Below are 21,660 nucleotides of genomic sequence, written 5' to 3' on the forward strand. Positions count from 1 at the left end.
TTCCTAGGTATTCCTCTTGTGTTCTTAATTTGAAGAGGTCACAGATTTAGGAAAGCTCAGAATAAACTAGTGAGAAAGTGTGACAATCCCTGGAAGGGGTGAATTAGGAAGAGTCTGAAAAAGAGCGCCAAGTCAGACAGCATGAGACTATATCTCATTTCACCTGTATGAAGTAAATGGCTCAAAATTCCTCACACTGAAGCCAAGGTTACTGAGGCATTGGGACAAATAGCATTCTCCACAAAGCAGAACCAGGGTAAGAGGAGTAAAGGACTTCTAAAACAGAGAAAGTAGGAAAAGCACCATGAATCCCAAGGTAGGATATTTTTTTCCCTTTTTTACTTCCTGAGTACTGCAAGAAAGATCCTGGAAAAGTGACTGAGAATCCTGTCCTTCAGGTGGTGGTGGAGAAGTAGAAAGAAGAAACCCTGACATATTGCCTTATGATAGGGAAGAGAGTCCCTGGTATGCTAGAGTCCATGGCTAGGGAAGGCACTGTCCAATGTAGACATGTACATCATGATATGGTCAGGTCAAGAAGGAGCTCACTGGTGCTATGGCTACTATATTTGGGAGATGGGGTGAGGGAGTCATCTAAAAAGAGATAATCATTCACACACCTATCTGGTAGCTATTTGAATTAATCATTCTTTTTTTTTTTTTAGGTTGCTTTTTTTCCCTAAGGCAAACGGGGTTAAGTGGCCACAGGGCTAGGTAATTATTAAGTGTCTGAGGTCGGATTTGAACCCAGGTACTCCTGACTCCAAGGCCAGTGCTTTATCCACTAGGCCACCTAGCCACCCCGAAGTAATCATTCTTGCTAAAGAGATGTTATAGTCAGTTGTTTCTCTGCCACTAAAGGAAAGTAAACACTGACAGCCTCCTTTAATTTTTGGGTTCCCTGGAACAAGGCCTCTAGTGCCTCATACTAGTAATGGCTCTAAGAGACAGAAAGGACTGAAAAACTAGCTGTGTCTAAGTTATAAAGATGGGAGAGTCAATAACAGTATAGACATGACTGACCTCTATGGCCTGTAAATCAAATCAAAGCAGGAAAAGCCATCATTAATTATAAATCTGCATGATGTAATTGTTGAAATATAAACACAACACAATGTTCATGGCTTTTGACTGCATGATTGACAAGATTATACCCTAATACACACACACACACACACACACACAAACATATAGTTATATATTCCTAGTAGATTTCTTTGTTTTTTTAAAAATATATTTTATTGATGTCTTTTGTTTTTATATTACCTATATTTCCCATTTTATTCTGCCCCAATTTTTTTGCAGAGTCATCCTTTATAATAAAACAAAAAGAGAAACCAAGTTCAGCAAAACTAACCAACTTAAAGGAAAAAAAAATCTGATGTTCTATGCATTGCTCTAAATCTGTGCCCTGACCCCCTTTACAAAGAAGTATGTGGGGTGAAGAGGAGTCTTCTCTAGTTTTATCTTTGGGGCCAAGCTAGATCATTATAATTACTAAGCATTCAAGTTTCAACTGATGTGTTCCTTACATGTTCATTGCTTTGGTCCTTTATTTTCTCTTTTTTAGGACTCATTTGTCAAAGGAAGGGGCACGAAGAGCTCTCAAATCCCTCCCTTCTCTGAATTCTCTGATCCTATCTATGTTGCCAAGTAAGGGAAGTTGAACCAAAACAATAGTTAATTCATTGACAACAATGTAAATATCTATATAAATATAACTATATAGATAGATACATACATAGAAATATACATACACACATTTATATATTTTTCATGCTTTTTTTGTATTCCTCATACTCATTGTTTCTTTTTTTTTTAGGGTGTTTTTTTTTTTTTGCAAGGCACTGGTGTTAAGTGGCTTGCCCAAGGCCACACAGCTAGGTAATCATTAAATGTCTGAGGTCACATTTGAACCAGGTACTCCTGACTCCAGGGCCAGTGCTTTATCCACTTCGCCACCTAGACGCCCCATACTCATTGTTTCTTACAGAGCAACAATATTTCCTGATGTTCTGAAGCTTATACTCTTGAAGATACCCCAATCTATGGGCATCTGTTTGGTTCCAGTTCTTTACTACTGCAAAGTCTTAACAGTACAATTTGTTACAGCAAAAAACTGTAAACAAATAAACTTGGTGTCCATTTCTTGGGTATTTGATAAACATATTATTGAGGAGAGACTGTGAGGCATAGGAGCAAGAATTTTGGACTCGGAATCAAGATAGACCTGACTTTATTTGCTTTGTTTTTGTTTTTTTTGCAAGGCAAAGGGGTTGAGTGATTTGCCCAAGGCCACACAGCTAGGTAATTATTAAGTGCCTGAGGAAGGATTTGAACTCAGGTACTCCTGACCCCAGAGCTGGTGCTTTATCCACTGTGCCACCTAGCTACCCCTTAGGCCTGACTTAATCCTATCAGCATTTAATGCCTGTGTAACTGTAAGGAAGTCATCATTTAAGCTCTCTGAGGCTCAGTTTCCATGCCCAAAAACAGGGATAATATTTCTACTAAATACTTCTTAGGATTTTATCACAGGGATCAAATGTACTTATTTTAGTCATGTCCAACTTTTTGTGATTCCATTTGGCGAAGAAACTGGAGTGGTTTGCTGCTTCCTTCTCTAGCATATTTTCCAAATGAAGAAACTGAGGCAAACAAGGTTAAGTGATTTGTCTACAGTCACCCATCTGGTAAGTATCTGAGACCAGATTTGAACTCCTGAAGAGGAGTCTGTATCCACTGCACCACTTACCTTCCCCATTAAGTGTACAGTCTTTTGTAAGTTGTAAAACATCAACTAAATGTCTAATATGAACTAAGTGGAATATTAAGGTACCATGAGGAAAGGTTAATATAAATAAATTAAAGAATTATGGTAGCCCAACCAGATCTAAAATTATATTATAAAGCATTAGTCATCAAAACTGTCTGGTATTGGCTAAGAAATAGAGTGATGGACCAATGGAATAGACTAGGTGCAATAGCAGGAAATGATTATACTAATCTGCTGTTTGATAAACCCAGAGTCCAGCTATTGGGATAAAAACTCTCTCTTCAATAAAAACTTCTGAGAAAATTAGAAGTTAGTATGGAAGAAACTTAGATTAGACCGACACCTCACACCCTTTACCAAATGGTTACAGGACTTAGACATAAAAAAAAAACCAATACTGTAAGCAAATTGGAAGATCAAGGACTAGTTTACCTGTCAGATCTATGGAAAGGGGAGCAGTTTATGACTAAGGAAGAGATGGAGAACATCACCAAAAACCAATTAGATGATTTCAATTACATTAAATTAAAAAGCTTTTGCACAGACAAAACCACTGGAATCAAGATCAAAAGAAATGTAGTAAACTGGGAAACAATCTTTACAACTGTTAATGACAAAGCACTCATTTCTAAAATATACAGAGAACTGAGTCAAATTTTTAAAAAAACAAGCCATTTCCCAATTGACAAATGATCAAAGAATATGCAAAGGCAATTTACAGATAAGGAGATCAAAGCAATCCATAGCCATATGAAAATTGCTCTAAATCATTACTTATTAGAGAAATGCAAATTAAAGTTTCTCTGAGGTATCATCTCACATCTCTCAGACTGGCCAACATGACCAGAAAGGATAATGATCGATGTTGGAAGGAATGTGGGAAATCTGAGACACTAATACACTGTTGGTGGACCTGTGAACTCATCCAACCTTTCTGGAGAGAAATTTGGAATTACGCCCAAAGGGCAACAAAGATGTGCATACCCTTTGATCCAGCAATACCACTACTGGGTCTAAACCCTGAAGAGGTGATGAAAAAGGATAAAAATATCACTTGTACAAAAATATTCATAGCAGTCCTGTTTGTGGTGGCAAAGAATTGGAAATCAAATAAATGTCCTTCAATTGGGGAATGGCTTAGCAAACTATGGCATATTGTATGTCATGGAACACTATTGTTCTATTAGAAACCAGGAGGGATGGGAATTCAGGGAAGCCTGGAGGGATTTGCATGAACTGATGCTGAGTGAGATGAGCAGAACCAGAAAAACATTGTACACCCTAACAGCAACATGGGGGCAATGATCAACCTTGATGGACTTGCTCATTCTATCAGTGCAATAATCAGGGACAATTTGGGGCTGTCTGCAATGGAGAATACCATCTGTATCCAGAGAAGAACTGTGGAGTTTGAACAAAGACCAAGGACTATTACCTTTAATTTAGGGGGAAAAAAACTGATATCTTATTGTCTGTTCTTGCTATCTCTTATACTTTATGTTTCTTCCTTAAGGATATGATTTATATCTCATCACATTCAATTTGGATCAATGTATACCATGGAAACAATGTAAAGACTGGCAAATTGCCTTCTGTGGGTGGTGGGGGGAGGGAAGCAAGATTAGGGGAAAAATTGTAAAACTCAAAATAAATAAAATCTGTATGCCCATCAAAAAAACCAAACCAAAACAAAAAAAGAATACTAGCTTTGAAATCAGAGGATCTTAGTTCTATTACTCCCTTGGGTAACTCGCTTCTCTCTGGACTTCAATTTCCTCATCTGTGAAATAAGGGGATTGGACTACATGATCTTATAGCTCTAATCTTATCATTCCTCATCTAAAAAATGGAAATTAAAAATATTCTTACTTCCAAAAATAAATTATGGGAGGATTTAAGTGGAGTGATACTGTTGAAGTCTTAAAAGGGGGCATTGGCTTAGTATTCAGCAGTTAGAGTTCTAATTCTGACTCTGCCATTTACTAATTTAGCTTTCTCTTTTTTAGGCCTCTGTTTCCTCATTTGTCAAATAAAGGGGCAAGAACGGCTCTCAAGTCCCTTTCTGGTTTGAATTTTCTGATCCTCTCTGTGTTGTCAGATAAAGAAAGTTGAACCAAAGCAATAGTTTAGTTAATTTATTGATAACAACAATGTAATAAAAAGACATTAATAACAACAATGAAGCCCAGGCAAAGAAGTACAAAGGAAGTTTAAAAGGGCTAAAGACATTTGTTAATTTGTTATATCTCATGCTTGTCATGGTTGTCAAGTAAATAAATAAATAAATAAACAAGCAAACAAACAAATAAATAAATAATAAAATAAAATAAATAAAATAAATTAAAAAAAAGTAAAAAAAGTAAATAAATAAAAGTTTAAGGTTAGCTTTACAATGAATTTTTTAGCTTAGTTTTTCTGGAGTAGTCACAATGAAAGGGAATGCCATGAAGCTGGGGTAGGTTTTTCAATCAAAATTAATCTAGTCAACATTCTTGAATGCTTACCAAAAGGAATGAATGACAGGCTCACGACAATGAGATTACCCTTCCAAAAAACACCATGGGACTGTTATCAATGCCTATGTTACCACCAAGATGAACATTGATGAAGTTAAAGAAAAACTGGATGAAGAACTGGAGACACTTATCATTAATGTACCAAAAGAGGACAAGTTTGTAATTCTGGGTGACTATATTGCTAGAGTAGTCTCAGATTACCAGACATCTCAGGAGTCCTTGGGAGGAATGGAGTTGGAAACAGCAATAGCAATGGTCACCTTCTACTGAAGACTTGTGCATCTCATGACCTTCTCATCACAAACAGTGTCTTTATCTAAATGTAATAAAACTTCCTGGATGCACCCTTGAGGCAAACATTAGCATCTATATATGACTGTAAGGAGATAAGACAGACCAGATGTGAGAGTAACAAAGGCAATGTGTGGTACAGAATGCTGGACTGATCACAGACTCATCCTCTTTAAGGTAAATATTCATATTCAACCAAAGCAGCAACCCCAAGGTAAAATGAATACTAGAAGAATTAATGTCAAGAAATTAAAGTGTCTCTGAGCAGGAACAGATTGTTGCTGATTGGAGAGAAAACTGAGCCAACATACAGTTGGCAACAGTGGAACAGAAAAGGAGTGGGCAGCTTTCAGAGATCTGGTATACAGCACTGCATTTGTTCATATGAGCCAGAACACTCACAATCACGAAGACTGGTACGATGAAAATGATGGGGAAGTACAGAAGCTGCTAAATGAAAAAGGAGAACTCTGCAGGGTTTACCAGAAGGATAGTTCATCCATTTCTAAGAAGGCAGCATTTAATTTCATTAAAAGTAAAGTCCAAGTGAAGTTTAGAGGGATGCAGGACGCTTGACTCAGTAAGAAGTCAGATGAAAGTCAGTTTTATGCAGACAGTAACAAACCAAAATGCTTTTATGATGCCCTGAAAGCTATTTATGGGCCAAAGACATATGGTATATCTCAACTACTCAGTGCTGATGGATCCACATTGATTAATGACAAGGACTTGATCCTAAAGAGATTGACTGAACGCTTCCCTATTGTTCTTTAAGAGACCATCATCAATCAATACAGAAGCCATTGACCATTTACCTCAAGTTGAAGTCAATTAGTCCTTAATTGAAGTTTCAACTGAGGAAGAAGTTTTGAATGCCATTAGACTCCTTTCAAGTGGCAAAGTACCTGGTACTCTGATTCTATTCCAACTGAGATCTACAAGATAGAGGGTCTGTTGCTCATCTAAAAACTGATTGAAATTTTCCAGGTTATATGGCATGAAGAGGTTATCCTTCAGGGATGCCTCCATTGTCCATCTCTATAAAGCTACACTCTCAGGGATGAAAATCATAGGGGTATTTCTCCTTTAGTCACTGCTGTTAAGACTTGCCAGAGTCTTTCTCAATAGGCATGCCCCAGTTCTGGATAATGGACAATGCTCTCTAGATTTCTAGTCATCAATGGAGTAAAACAAGGATTTGTCCTTGCTCCCATACTTTTTGGCATGATGTTTTCAGCCATGTTATAAAACACCTTCAACAAGGATGAACATGCCTCAAGGTCAGCTAAGACACTCTTTGACTTGAAAAGGTTACAAGCCAAGACCAAAGTGGAGAGAGTGTTGCTGCATAGTCTTCTGTTTGCAAGATGATTGTGTACTCAATGCAGCCTCTGAAGCTGAGATGTAACAAAGTATGGATTGATTCTCTGCTGCTTGTGCTAATTTTGTTTTAACAATTAACACAGGTGTCCTATCAGCCAGCACCACATCATCCATATGTGGAACCATGGATTATATCAAATGGTGAAGTTTTGAGTACTGTGGACAAGTTCACTTACCTTGGTAATGTCCTTTCCAAGGAGATACACATTGACAATGAGGTTGACACACACATTGCCAGAGCTAGTTCAATATTTGGGAGGTGTCAAAAGAAAGTGTGAGAGAAAAGAGGTAGTAGACTAATTTCCAAACCAAAGGTCTAAAGAACCATTGTGCTGACCTCATTGCTATATGTCTGTGAAACTTGAACAGTCTACCAGGGCCAAGTCAGGGAACCGAATCACTTCCTTTTAAATTGTCCTAGGAAGATTCTGAAGATCACCTAGCAGGAGAAGATACCAGACACTGAGGTCCTTTCTCAAACTAAACTACTTAGCATTCCAACATTACTACAGAGAGTGCAACTATAATGGGCTGGACACATAGTTAGAATGCTAGAAGCATGCTTGCCAAAAAAAACTGTTTTATGGAGAATTCACACAGGGCATGTGCTCACAACGGTGTCAGAAGAACAAAACTGAGATACCCTGAAGGTCTGATTGAAAAACTTTAGAATTGATTGTACAGGACTTCTGGCCAAGAGGAGACAGGCACAGTTCTTTCCCCATATATGGTATGAAACAAACATCTTAATAGAAATCCGATAATCTCATTACATTAAGAGGTACAAAAGACCTAGGGTAATAGAAGGGAAGAAGGGAGGAGATGAGAAACACCTGAATCTTCCTCTCATCAGACTTGGTTTAAAGTTAACTTACACACATACGCAGTTAACTTAAAAAACATCTTACCTTTCAAGTATTAAAAAGGGGAAAAGGGGAGGGGAGATAGAGACAGGGATGGGGAGAAAAAGGGGAACTAACAGAAGGAAGGGAAGGGAAAAGGTAAAAAAGGGAAAGGGGAAAGGGTGGATATAGGAGGGCAAACACACTGAAGGGGGTGGTATTCAGAAACAAAATACTGGGGAATATGAATAAAAGGGGACAAAGGGGGAAATATAGAGAGAAGACAGCATGGAGGATAATAAAGAGTTAGTAATTATAACTTTGAATGTCAATGGGATGAACTCTCTCTTAAAACATGAGCGGGGCGGCTAGGTAGTGCAGTGGATAAAGCAGGGCCCTGGAGTCAGGAGTACCTGAGTTCAAATCCAGCCTCAGACAATAATTACCTAGCTGTGTGGCCTTGGGCCAGCCACATAACCCCATTTGCCTTGCAAAAACCTAAAACAAACAAACAAAAAGTAAGCTAATAGCAGAGTGGATTAAAAACCAGAATCCTACAATATGCTGCTTACAAGAAACTCATTTGAAGTAGAGAGATATATATAAAGGTAAAAGGTTGGAGCAAAATATATTTTGCTTTAGCTGAAATGAAAAAAACAGGGGTAGCAATCCTTATCTCAGACAAAGCAGCTGCAAAAATAGATAGTGTTAAAAGAGATAAGGAAACTATATCTTCCTAATGGGATAGCAGAACTACAGGAAGACATAGACAGCAAAACTCTACTAGTGGGAGATATCAACCTCACACTCAGATTTAGGTAAATCAAATCATAAAATAAACAAGAAAGAAGTTAAGGAGGTAAATAGATTGTTAGAAAAACTAGATATGATAGACTTATGGAGGAAATTGAATGAGGATAGAAAGGAATATTCCTTTTTCTCTGTAGTACATGGCACTTACACAAAAATTGACCATATACTGGCAGGAGAAGATACCAGACACTGAGGTCCTTTTTCAAACTAAACTACTTAGCATTCCAACATTACTAATTACTTTTTAAATTAATTAATTTTATTTAACTTATTTAAATTTATTTAATTTTAATTAATTACTTTAATTAATTACTAATTACTAATGATCAACTGCAGAAAGGCAGAAATAGTGAATACATCTTTCTCAGATCACAGTAAAAATCATATGCAATATTGGGCCAGGGAGATATAGACCCAGAACTAATTGGAAATTGAATAACCTCATTTTAAAAAATGAGTGGATCAAACAACAAATTATAGAAAGAATTAATTATTTTATCCTAGTTAATGACAATAATGAAACAACAAACCAAAACCTATGGGATTCACTCAAAGCAACTGTCAGAGGATATATTATATATCTGGTTTTTTTTTTAAGGTTTTTGCAAGGCAAATGGGGTTAAGTGGCTTGCCCAAGGCCACACAGCTAGGTAATTATTAAGTGTCTGAGACTGGATTTGAACTCAGGTACTCCTGACTCCAGGGCCGGTGCTTTATCCACTGCGCCACCTAGCCGCCCCTGTATTATATTTCTTTAAATGCTTACATGAATAAATTAAAGAAAGAGGAAATCAATGAACTAAATATGCAACTAAAAAAATTGGAGAAAGAACAAATTAAAAATCCCCAATTAAATACCAAATTAGAAATTCTAAAAATTAAAGGAGAAAATTAATAAAATCGAAAGCAAAAAAACCCTATTGAATTAATAAATAAAACCAAGAGTTGGTTTTATTAAAAAACCCAATAAAATTGATAAACCTCTGGTCAATTTGATTAAAAAAAAAGAAGGAAGCGGCTAGGTGGCACAGTGGATAGAGCACTGGTCTTGGAGTCAGGAGTACCTGAGTTCAAATGTGGCCTCAGACACTTAATAATTACCTAGCTGTGTGGCCTTGGGCAAGCCACTTAACCCCATTGCCTTGCAAAAACTTTAAAAAAAAAAGAAGAAGAAAACCAAATTGCTAGTATCATAAATGAAAAAGGTGAACTCACCACCAGTGAGGAGGAAGTTAAAGTAATAATTCAGAATTATTTTGCCCAACTCTATGCCAATAAATTTGACAATCTAAGTGAAATGGACAAAATATTTACAAAAATATAAGCTGCCCACGTTAAATGAAGAGGAGATTAAATACCTAAACAACCCTTTCTCAGAAAAAGAAATTCAAAGCCATCATTGAACTCCCTAAGGAAAAATCTTCAGGGCCTGATGGATTCACAAGTGAATTCTACCAAACATGTAAGGAATAATTGGTTTCAATTCTATATATACTCTTCGGAAAAATAGGGGAAGACGGAACTCTGCCTAACTCTTTCTATGACACCAATATGGTGCTGATACCTAAACATAGAAAGAAAATTATAGACCTATCTCCGTGATAAATATAGATGCAAAAATATTAAATAAAATCTTAGTAAAACTTACAAGTTATCACTTGAATAATACATTTTGACCAATGTGAGGGGCAAAAGTGCTGATTTTTCAGAAATATAGTGCTAAGTCTAAGCCATAGGCCTCGGTTTCTATTTCTCAAGAATCAGGTGAGTGTGAGAACCCGGATCTCTGGCTAGAAAAATTATGTCACCCTAACCATATAAGATGTAAACAAAGACTAACTTTCCTGGGAATGCTTAGGTATACTCCCCTTCTCTTTGTACCACCAAGTCTGACCAATTGTTGTAGTGGTCAGCAGAAAAGAGGAGGGGGAATGGGTTGTGGTTTTTGTGGTTTTTTTTAACCCTGCTTCAGCTTCTGTAATTCGGCTTTTCCTGCTCTCTCTTTCATAGAGAGTTAGGAACTGCCCCACTTCTTGCAAGAATTGAATTAAATTGCAACTCTTTGCTGCCACTTTGAGAGGACTCTGAGTAGTCATTTTGGGTTAGGGTTTCATCCCAGGAATGCAGGGTTGGTTCAATATTAGGAAAATTGTTAGTGTAATTAATTATATCAACTACAAACCTATCAGAAATTATATGATTATATCAATAGATGCTGAAAAAGCTTTTGACAAAATACAGCCCATTCTTACTAAAAACACTAGAGAGTGTAGGAATAAATGGACTGTTCCTTAAAATAATTAGCAGTATCTATCTGAAACCATCAACAAGCATTATATTCAATGGGGAGAGGCTAGAGGCATTCCCAATAAGATTGGGGTGAAACAAGGATGCCCATTATCACCACCACTATTCAATATCATACTAGAAATGCTAGTTTCAGCAATTAGAGAAGAAAAGGAGATTGAAGGAATTAGAATTAGAAGGAAGAAACAAAACTCTTACTCTTTGCAGATGACATGATGTTATATCTAGAGAATCCCAAGAAATCATCCAAAAAAAAACTACTGGAAACAATTAGTAATTTTAGCAAAGTTGCGGGATATAAAATAAACCCTCATAAATCCTCAACTTTTCCATATATGACTAGCAAGAAACAGCAGGAAGAGCTAGAAAGAGAAATTCCATTCAAAGTAACCTCAGACAATATAAAATACCTGGGAGTCTATTTGCTAAGGCAGCTTTTTGAAAACAATTATAAAACACTTCTCACACAAATTAAATCAGTTTAAATAACTGGGCAAACATCAACTGCTCATTGATAGGTCGAGCTAATATAATAAAAATGACCATTCTACCAAAACCAAACTACCTGTTTAGTGCTCTACCAATCAAAATTCCAAAAAATTACTTTAATGAATTAGAAAAAGTTGTAAGTAAATTCACATGGGGAAATAAAAAGTCAAGAATTTCCAGGGATTTAATGAAAAAAGTGCAAAAGAAGGTGGCTTAGCCCTACCTGATCTAAAATTATATTCTAAAGCATCAGTCATCAAAACTGGTGGACTAGTGGAATAGACTAGGTGCAAAAGCAGGGGATGATTATAGTAATCTGATGTTTGATAAATCCAAAGAGTCCAGCTACTGGAATAAAAACTCTAGCTTTGATAAAAACTGCTGGGAAAATTGGAAGTCAGTATGGAAGAAACTTAGATTAGACCAACTACTCATACCCTATACCAAGATAAGATCCAAATGGTCACAGGATTTAGACATAAAAAACAATACTATAAACAAACTAGAAGATCAAGGACTAGTTTACCTGTCAGATCTATGGAAAGGGAAGCAGTTTATGACTAAGGAAGAGATGGAGAACATCACTAAAAACATATGATTTTGATTACATTAAATTAAAAAGCTTTTGCACAGACAAAACCACTGTAACCAAGATCAAAAGAAATGTAGTAAACTGGGAAACAATCTTTACAGCTAATGATTCTGACAAAGAACTCATTTCTAAAATATACAGAGAACTTAATCAAATTTAAAAAAAAAACAAGCCATTCCTCAATTGATAATGGTCAAAGGATATGCAAAGGCAATTTACAGATGAAATCAAAGCAATCCATAGCCATATGAAAAATTGCTCTAAATCATTACTTATTAGAGAAATGCAAATTAAAGCTTCTCTGAAGTACCAGCTCACACCTCTCAGACTGGCCAATATGACCAGAAAGGATAATGATCATTGGTGGAAGGGATGTGGGAGATCTGGGACACTATTACATTGTTAATGGATCTGTGAACTCATCTAACCTTTCTGGAGAGAAATTTGGAACTACTCCCAAAGGGCAACAAAAATGTGCATACCCTTTGATCCAGCAATACCACTACTGGGTCTCTACTCTGAAGAGATGATGAAAAAGGGTAAAAACATCACTTGTATAAAAATATTCATAGCAGCCCTGTTTGTGGTATCAAAGAATTGGAAATCAAGTAAATGTCTTCAATTGGGGAATGACTTAGCAAACTGTGGTATATGTATGTCATGGAACACTATTGTTCTATAAGAAACCAGGAGGGAATGGGAATTCAGGGAAACCTGGAGGGATTTGCATGAACTGATGCTGAGTGAGATGAGCAGAACCAGAAAAACACTGTACACCCTAATAGAAACATGGAGGTGATGATCAACTTTGATGGACTTGCTTGTTCCATCACTGCAGCAATCAGGGATGATTTGGGACTTCTGCAATGGAGAATACCATCTGTATCCAGAGAAAGAACCATGGAGTTGAACAAAGTCCAAGGACTATTTCCTCTAATTTAGGAAAAAACCTGATATCTTATTGTCTGATCTTGCTATATCTTATACTTTGTTTCTTCCTTAAAGATATGATTTCTCTCTCATCATATTCAATTTGGATCAGTGTATACCATGGAAACAATGTAAAAATTGGCAAATTGCCTTCTGTTGGGGGTGGAGGGAGGGAGTAAGATTAGGGGGAAAATTGTAAAACTCAAATAAAATCTTTATAAAAAAAGGAATTGATTGTATAGCATGGGAGACACTGGCACAGGATGCCCAGCATGGCCCACCTTTATCAGTGAGTTCAGCCAGTCAGCCACACTGTAACTTGTCTCTAACCTAACGAAAACATTTTGGTTTTTGATAATGAAGGACAAGAAACAAGCAACCAGCTTTATTATTATTACCTACTTTATGAGACCTTTTCTGCTCACTGTGCTCACCCCATAACTCCAACAAATTGCTTATGAGTAAGTAAATTCTGATAGAATGTAAGCTCCTTGAAGGGACTGGTTCATTTTTATCTTTATAGACCAAGAATAGGTCTTAGCACATAGTAGAAACTAAATAAAATCTTGTTGATTGACTGAAGTGAAAGGAAAAAAAAACCCAACTCTTACTCATTTCACCAACAGCTTAAGAGGAAACAAGTAGGGGGCAAACACAAGGTTATAACCAAATACAGAGGGTTCAGTCAAAACTGGGGAGGCCCTAATGTGAGGTAGAGAAAATGCAGTAGATTACAAGTTACATCAGTGTGAGAGATAAATCCAAAGAGTCCAGCTATTGGAATAAAAACTCTAGCTTTGATAAAAACTGCTGGGAAAACAAGTATATGATCTCTAGAAAATATTAAAACTTAGAAATATAAGGAGATGGCAGAGGGAGGGAGGAGGTGATTGATAGAGTAAATCAGAGCCATTCCTTGAATGCCCTCAATGTTTTTCCACATCATTAAGCCTGTGTTTTAGTGTCCGAAGTCCCAGGTTTTCACATGACAGTGATCTATGAATCATCCTGGGGAAAGGTGAGCTTCTTTGGGCTAGTAGCATGTTGCTTGAGCCAAGAGGATGTGGGCCATTTTCATACACACCCACAACACCAACACTGACTATAAAAACAGGCTCAATCACCAACCATATCTGAGTACAGATCATAGAGTGGCAATGCTGGGATGGGGAAAAGAACTGCACTTGCCAGAGTCTAGAAGGTGATTAATAGTCAAAACAGAATAAACAAATCTTAAGCCAGAGCAATTTCCACCCCACCCCCAAACCCAAACCTTTGAAGACCCAAGCACAAAGCCTCATACTAGAGATGGGGGGAAAAAAAAGCACATACAACTTTTCAGTTGTCTTTGTTGACTCTCCAGTCAGGTTACATCCATCAACTGTAGGTGTCTCCAAAACTGTCCTGGTTGTCTTCTCTTTTCCCTTTCTATTTCTTTTGAGATTTTATCAGTTCCCACAGATTTGATTACCATCTTGTTTGAAAGACATTTACAGGTCTATGTATCCAGATATGATTTTCAGTCTTACATTACTAGAGGTCTCAAACTATATCCTATAAACATCTCAAATGCACCACAACAAAGATAGCTCTTATAATTTCTTTCCCCAAAATTCTCCCCTCTTCCCAACTTCTCTATTCCTGTAGAGGGAACCACCAACCTCAGCAGTTACTCAAACTTAAAAACTTGGTAGGTACCATATTGAATTACTCTTATTAAATCTATCCATTAATATGTCTTGTAATTTAGAATTTTACAATATCTCATGTGTGTATGTGTGTGTTTAATATATATAAAGCATATCATGTCTAATAAATATATAGTATTTATATATAAAATCCCCTTCTCTCTCCTCAAAAAGCCACCAACCCTAGCTCAGACCCAAATAGCTTTATACCAGAACCATTATAATAGGCTTCTTATTGATCTCTCTGCCACTCTGTCCTCACTTCAATCCATCTTTCATTAAGTTGCTAAAGTAAATTTCCTAAAGTTGAAGTCTGACAATATCACTGTCCTACTCCATAAATTCCAGTGGATCCCCATTCCCTTTGGGATCAAATCTAAGATTCCCTGCTTGGTTTGGAATCCCCTTTGCAAGCTGGTCCCTTTCTTTCTTTCCTGTCTTACACTAAACTCCCCTCTTCCTCATGCATAATATTCCATTCTCTCTCTCAGTGCCTTTTCACTGTCCATTCCAGACTCCGCATGACTGAACTTCCTCACCTCCATATCCTAGTTTCCCTGGCTTCCTTCAAGACTCAAATCAAGGGGTGGCTAGGTGATGCAGTGGATAGAGCACAGGCCCTGGAATCAGGAGTACCTGGGTTCAAATCCGGTCTCAGACACTTAATAATTACCTAGCTGTGTGGCCATGGGCAAGCCACTTAACCATTTGCCTTGCAAAAACCTAAAAAAAAAAAAAAGACTCAAATCAAATCCCACTTACTACAAGAGGCCTTTCCTAGTCCCCATCCTGGCCCCTCCCTCCATGCTATTGTAATACTTTTTATATATAACCTTTATATCAATTTTTTTGCATGTTGCTTACCCCATTAGATTGTAAGCTCCTTAAGGACAAATAATGTTTTTACCTTTCTTCGTTTTCCTCATAGTTAGCACAGTGCCCAGCTCATAGAAATCATTTAATAAATATTTGTTAACTGAAGACCAACCTATCCAGAAGATTGGTTCATTTAGAGTTAAGGAGATAAGGTCTGAAGTTGGGAACAGAACCAAGTTATGGGAAAATGTTCTGCAAACTGAGAACCAGCCCATGACTGCTTCACCAGAAGGCATCCTAACCATGACTCTCACCTATATATTTAACTGAAGAAACCAGAACGCCGAGTCCAGACTCCATCCCTGTTCCTTGAATGTCTACTTGAAACTCCAGGTTGTAGTTTGCTGGGAAAGCAGTGGTTTCCATCAGCTCCAGGATATGAGAGAGTACATCCATCTTCCTTTCTTAGGTCCATAACCTAATCTCCAAGGTATCCCCTCATCTTCTGGGGCAGCATGATGCCATAGATGGAGACCTGGATTTCATAGTTAGGAAAAGCTGGACTAAATTCTTTTTCTAATGCTTACAGCTGTGTGATCTGAGCAAGTGACTTCTGTAAAATGGGGAGAATAGAACCTTCCCAAGTTGTTGTGAGGCTCAACTGAAAAAATAAAAAGGACATGTTAAATCCAAAAGTACTAAGTGAATGTTACCTATCATTGCTGGAAGCACTCCTCTTTTCTCACTTCAGGTCCCAGATCTCTTAAACCAGAGATGTCAAAGATGGGCCCAAGTATGGCTCAAACCAGACTAAAATGTAATTAGGAAATATGTATTAAAAATCATAAAGCATATAGATAATACTGATATGTGGTTTTCTAAGACAATAGTCTTAAGGGATCCATTCGTAGGGTTGAGTGACCATGTTCATTTGTGATTTTGATTCCCCTTAAACTACCAAAATCCTTATTATTGTTATTCAGTCTGTCCAACTCCCTGGGATCCCATTTTGGGGTTTTCTTGGCAAAGATACTAGAGTGGCTTGCTATTTCCTTCTCCTCATTTTCCAGATGAAGAGACTAAGATAAACATGGTTAAGTGACTTGCCCAGGGTCATGGCTAGAGAATGTCTGAGGTCATAGTCTTCTTGACTGTAGGCTTAGAACTCTATCCACTGCCGCCACCTAGCTGTCCCATTTATTTCTATTAATTAATAAAAGGTGATTCAATTTAGGGAAGTGGGCCTATCAAAACAAGGACCTATAAAAAAATGGGAGAGATGTGAACTGATAAATCTAATCCTAATCAAATACCTAAATGATTTGGGGTGGAACAAGAACTGACAGCTCAGGTTTTTGGTTACCTAAAGAATAATGTCTGTATACAAATTTGGAATAGTAAACTTTTTTTTTTTGTAAGGCAAACGGGGTTAAATGGCTTGCTCAAGGCCACACAGCTAGGTAATTATTAAGTGTCTGAGACCGGATTTGAACCCAGGTACCTCTGACTCCAGGGCCGGTGCTCTATCCACTGCGCCACCGAGCCACCCCAAGGAATAGTAAACTTCTGCCGCTACTGCAGCTAATGATGTTTTTCAATTGATCTCAAAGAAGATCATGACAAGCCACATGGATTTGAGTGAGTGCAAAGTCACCAGTCTCACTTTCTCCTCTGGAGCCATCTGGGTTCAGTGGCCAAACATGAATCACACTGGACCTGGAATTCACAGATACTGCCAGGGATGTACATCTCTTCCCATTTATGGGCAACTTTGGCTGCCTGTAGCCAGTGTTACAAATTAGTTTGCATAGTCTCTAATTTTCCCAAGGCAACAACCTCTATGTGTGTATATATATATATTTATATACATATGTATAGGTGGCTAGGTGGCGCAGTGGATAAAGCACCGGCCAAAGCACCAGCCCTGGAGTCAGGAGTACCTGGGTTCAAATCCGGTCTCAGACACTTAATAATTACCTAGCTGTGTGGCCTTGGGCAAGCCACTTAACCCCATTTGCCTTAGCAAAAACCTAAAAAAAAATTTATATTTGTGTTTTTTAATATACACATATATGTGTCTATGTATATAAATGTACATATATATGAAACTATTTCAATAGAATTGGTTTCATTTTAAATTTTTTTTTGTGCATTTAAAAAAATTAGTCTGAGAAGGTTTCAGCAGATTGCCAAAAGTTCAAAAGTGTAAGATAAACAGGGAACCTGGATAGAGTTGAAATGAGAAGGAAAACCATGTGAAGTTGGAAATATTTTTGAGCAACAAGTAAGCATCTTTAGCAATTATGGTTTCTTGAGAAGCAGGCTATTCTGACAAAAATCCAGTTTTATCAATACTCAGGGAGGGATGGGGCCTTGCCAACAGTCCTGCTCACTGATTCCCACAAAATTCAACTCACACATCAATTTAATAAACATTTATTTGTGCTAAACCATTGTGCTTGGTGCTGGAGATACAAAGACAAAAGTCAAACAACCTCTGCCCTCAAGGAGCTTACATTCTACCTAAAGGACCTGGTCTTAGCAACAGATGATCTTTCACAAGTGTGGCTGTTGATACTCAAAGTTGATGCTGGCCCTTGCCATGCTGCCTTGCTAGAGGCAGAGCAGAGCCAACCTTTTAGAGTAGAGTTTCAGGAGTCCAGCAAGGATTCACTCTTTGAGAGACAGCACTATTAAGCCTTGTACTTGGAAACAGAGGACCTGGGTTCAAATCCCAACTCTGCCAATTACTATCTGTGTGACTTTGGGCAAATCATTTTCTGCTCACCATATCCTATCTTTTGGTTTTAGTTTTCTCATCTGTAAAATGAGACTAAGCTGGATAACCTCTGTGGTCTTTTCCTGTTCTAATATTCTGTATTTTTTGGTTCAGGAGCCAAAATGACTTTGGATGCAGACACCTGGCTCTAGGTGAAGGAACCCTTCACCCAGAGCCAACTGCTAGCATTTTGGTTCTACTAGTTCCAATCAAAGATAAGTGGTTAGAAATACCAGCTGAATGTCTGATGCACCAAGTTTATGAATTCTGGTTTCTGCAACAACTACTCTATCTTTTGCAGTATCCCAGAATACAGGAAATGGTATAGTTAAATCTGCTTATGTGTATATATATCAACAGTGCATCTGATGTTGGTTAAACAGAGGCATAACCTGAAAGCTTTTGCTTGAAGATTTCAAGTGCCAAGAGGAACCTGACATCTCCTAAGGTAGTTCCATTTGGGGATTAATCTACTTGTTAGGAAGAATTTCCTTTTATCACAAGTCATACTTTGGCTCTTTGCAACTTTGACCCATCACTTCCTGTTCTTCTAGGGACAAGTGGTCAAATGCCTCTTTCACTCAAGAGAGAACTCTGAATAACTGAAGGGCTCTCATTTGTCCTCTCTGGCCACCTAAGGCTTCTCTTCCCCAGTTCCTTTAACTACTTCTCCAGGCCACCCACTATTCTGCTCAACTCACTCTGAACATGGTCCAAATTAATGGCTTCTAGTCAGGACAAGGCTCAAGATGGATTCTAGAATGATCCTTTCATTTTACAGGGGAACACACCATGAACCATAAAATGAATAGGACTTCCCCAAAGTCTTCAGACACTACCTAAAATCAGATGGGACCAACTCCCATCTGGACCCTATTTTCATGACTCCCTTCCCCCAACAAACCTCGTTCTCATCAGAGCTCCTCATAGTCCCACCTCAGTTTTCCTTTCTTCTAACTAAGACTATTTTATATGACTCCCTGAAGTACAGGGAAGAAACAGTATATATTTGATATAAGTTTGGGTATTCTGGGTGAGGAGGACAGAAATGGAAAGCAGTGAATCCCTGTGGGCTGAGTGACCTATCACAAAGTGAAATGATTTGTCTGACTAGCCCTCTTCTACTGTTTTCCTGCTGCCCACGCCACTTTCCCCTTGTCTGGATCGACTGGGGTTTGAAGACTCTGCTGGCCAATAGCCCAGTTCTACCTTGATGGTCTGGCTCTGCCAGGAAACCTGACTCTCTCCCGATTCCCTTGTTTTGCTCTGATCTTCTCCAGAGGAACAACTTTGCTCTAATAGTTCATCTGTGCTCCAAGAGACTTGCTTTGTCTCATTTGCTGGAAAAATCAGGGGTCCAGAATGCAGGTGATTTAGTTACCAAGAGAAAAAAAGTAGAAGTTTCAGGATTGTTCAACCTGGTCCTTGGCAGGCCCATCCAAAACTTTCTTCATTTCAGAACCTAGAGCTGCCTTGGCTTGTGGTTCTTATTTTTTGTGATATGACTGAGCAAATTCAGAAAGCAGAGGGGTTGAAGGAATTTAGGGAACCTGCAAGTTCTGTTTTTCTCTTGGTGATTCTGGAGCATCTTCTTGGTTCTGGTCATGGATTTTTTTTGCCAAAAACCAGTACAGAATTAAGTGGTTGAACGGATTTTTGAAATGGCCAAGATGACTGAGGGGAAAATTGTCCTTGTGGGGATGGGATTCAGTTATATTCCACTGACATTGTGATATGACTCAGATTTGCAAATCTTCTGCCAAGATCCAACCACCAAAAAAACTTGAGAAACTAAGTTCATTTGGAACTCAAGCTCAGTTTTTAGACTTTTTTTCTCCCCCTTCCAAAGGTATCACACCAACTTTTCCCCTCCTATACCCAGTTTTGGATTCACTAACTCAGAACATAAGCCAGTGGTATGGCCTCTATGACTCTGGAACACTTGAATCAGAGACCCAACCCAAGTCCTATCCCTGCCCCCACAGAACCCAGGGATATGACAAGAGCGCCAGTCAGGGTCAGAGAAGGTTAGGGCCCTCCTCAGGGGAAATAATGACCCCTGGGTACTAGAGACACATCTAGTCTCTAATCCTGGGCCTCTATGGACAGGGAGGTGCTTCACAGGGAATGTAACAAATGAATTTACTGAACCTTGTTCAAAACATCCATTTCTGCTCTCTCAAGTTGGGAACATAAGACACAAAACTGTCCATATTGATTAGAGCAGAAGCCAATTAAAAAAACATCTATTTCCAAGCAGCATTTTACAGTAAGAGATGTTGAAAATATCACAGAAAAGAGGAGAGGTCAGTTTATACAGTCACAAGCTGCCCTTTTCTCAGCATCCTTCCACATGGGGTACTTGAAACATGCTTGCAGCTGAACCCTTGAACACACCCTCTGGTCTGAGGGTTCAGACAGTCCTACCCAAGGGTTGGCTGGGGAGCAGATGGCAGGGAGTGTGTGGTGGGTTGGGGCTGGGTAGGCCTCTTCTGGGGCCCAAGCCTCCCTAAGGCAGGCTACAGGTGTTTTGGAACGGTCCTCAAGGCTTCCTCCCGGGAGCGGTGAATGTCCACATTCTGCAAACACAGAGAAAGGACCATTAGGGCCCCATTGGACTCTCCCTTTGCTTCCCCAGCCCTCCCAGTCACCCCCATTGTCTATGGCTCCAGGAATACAACATTGGCTTAGCTGGGACCCACTGCCCACTCTAGGCCCAGCTGACCTTTGGGAATATCTGTTGTGTTCCAAAGTCCTCAAAGGACCCTTAATCTAAGAAACGGAAGAGGAGAGCAAACTTTACTATGGGCTACCCTAAATCCCAGGGAGTCTTGGATTTGGAGAAGGTGGTCAGAGGTAGAGAGTATGAGAGTTCTGAGGGAGAGGAGAAAGGTAAGGGCTAAGGAACCTCCCTGAAGTCTTGACAGGATGGATGCCACCCACTCACTTCCCCTTTCCCTTAGTTTAGCTTCATCCCAAACTGGAAAGCAAATAATGAATTTTAGGCAATCTGATGAAGCGAGGTTCAAATGTAGCTTGAGAAGATGGCTTCTCTCTGGCAAGCCCAGTCTCATCTGTCCAGTTCCATCAGAGCAAGTCCCCACATTTCATGGGGAGAAGAATCACAGCCATCTCAGCACCTAGGTCAATATCTGGCAGACAGTTTTACTGTCTTAATAAGTAATAAAGCTTAATAAATGCTTGCTGATTGATCCTTTTCAAAGGCCTTTCGGAATCAAAGGAAATAGCATTTGATCCTCCCAGGAGGGGCTTGTGGTTCTCTCAGTGACTCTGGGATTCCACTGAAGAACTAGATTCAAGAATCAGAGCTTTCTGCAGTTGCTGGCTGGCCCCTCTCTGGAAGATAAAGGATTGATCCAGGAGCATTAGTCTGCCCACTCCTGATCAGTTGATTTCTTGGAGGAAACCTAGGACAAG

The 21,660-nt window shown here is 38.6% G+C and overlaps 1 protein-coding gene across 2 annotated transcripts in view; it reads right to left on the reverse strand.

Annotated features, from left to right (window-relative positions):
- Nucleotides 1-17,816: 17,816 nt before the first annotated feature.
- Nucleotides 17,817-21,660, reverse strand: part of LOC141495859 (6-phosphofructo-2-kinase/fructose-2,6-bisphosphatase 4) — a 73,266-nt gene continuing 69,422 nt past the window's right edge. The window contains exon 15 of one of the 2 annotated variants that reach the window (XM_074197672.1): nucleotides 17,817-20,801. Coding sequence is in view for 1 of the 2 variants with exons in the window: in XM_074197673.1 (XP_074053774.1) it covers nucleotides 20,742-20,801 (60 nt within the window). In the remaining variant the exon portion in view is untranslated. The remainder of the gene's footprint in view (nucleotides 20,802-21,660) is intronic. The other variant, XM_074197673.1, reaches the window with a different exon arrangement.

This window comes from Macrotis lagotis, chromosome 8 (genome assembly GCF_037893015.1).
Source record: "Macrotis lagotis isolate mMagLag1 chromosome 8, bilby.v1.9.chrom.fasta, whole genome shotgun sequence".
Taxonomy (NCBI): Eukaryota; Metazoa; Chordata; class Mammalia; order Peramelemorphia; family Peramelidae; genus Macrotis; species Macrotis lagotis.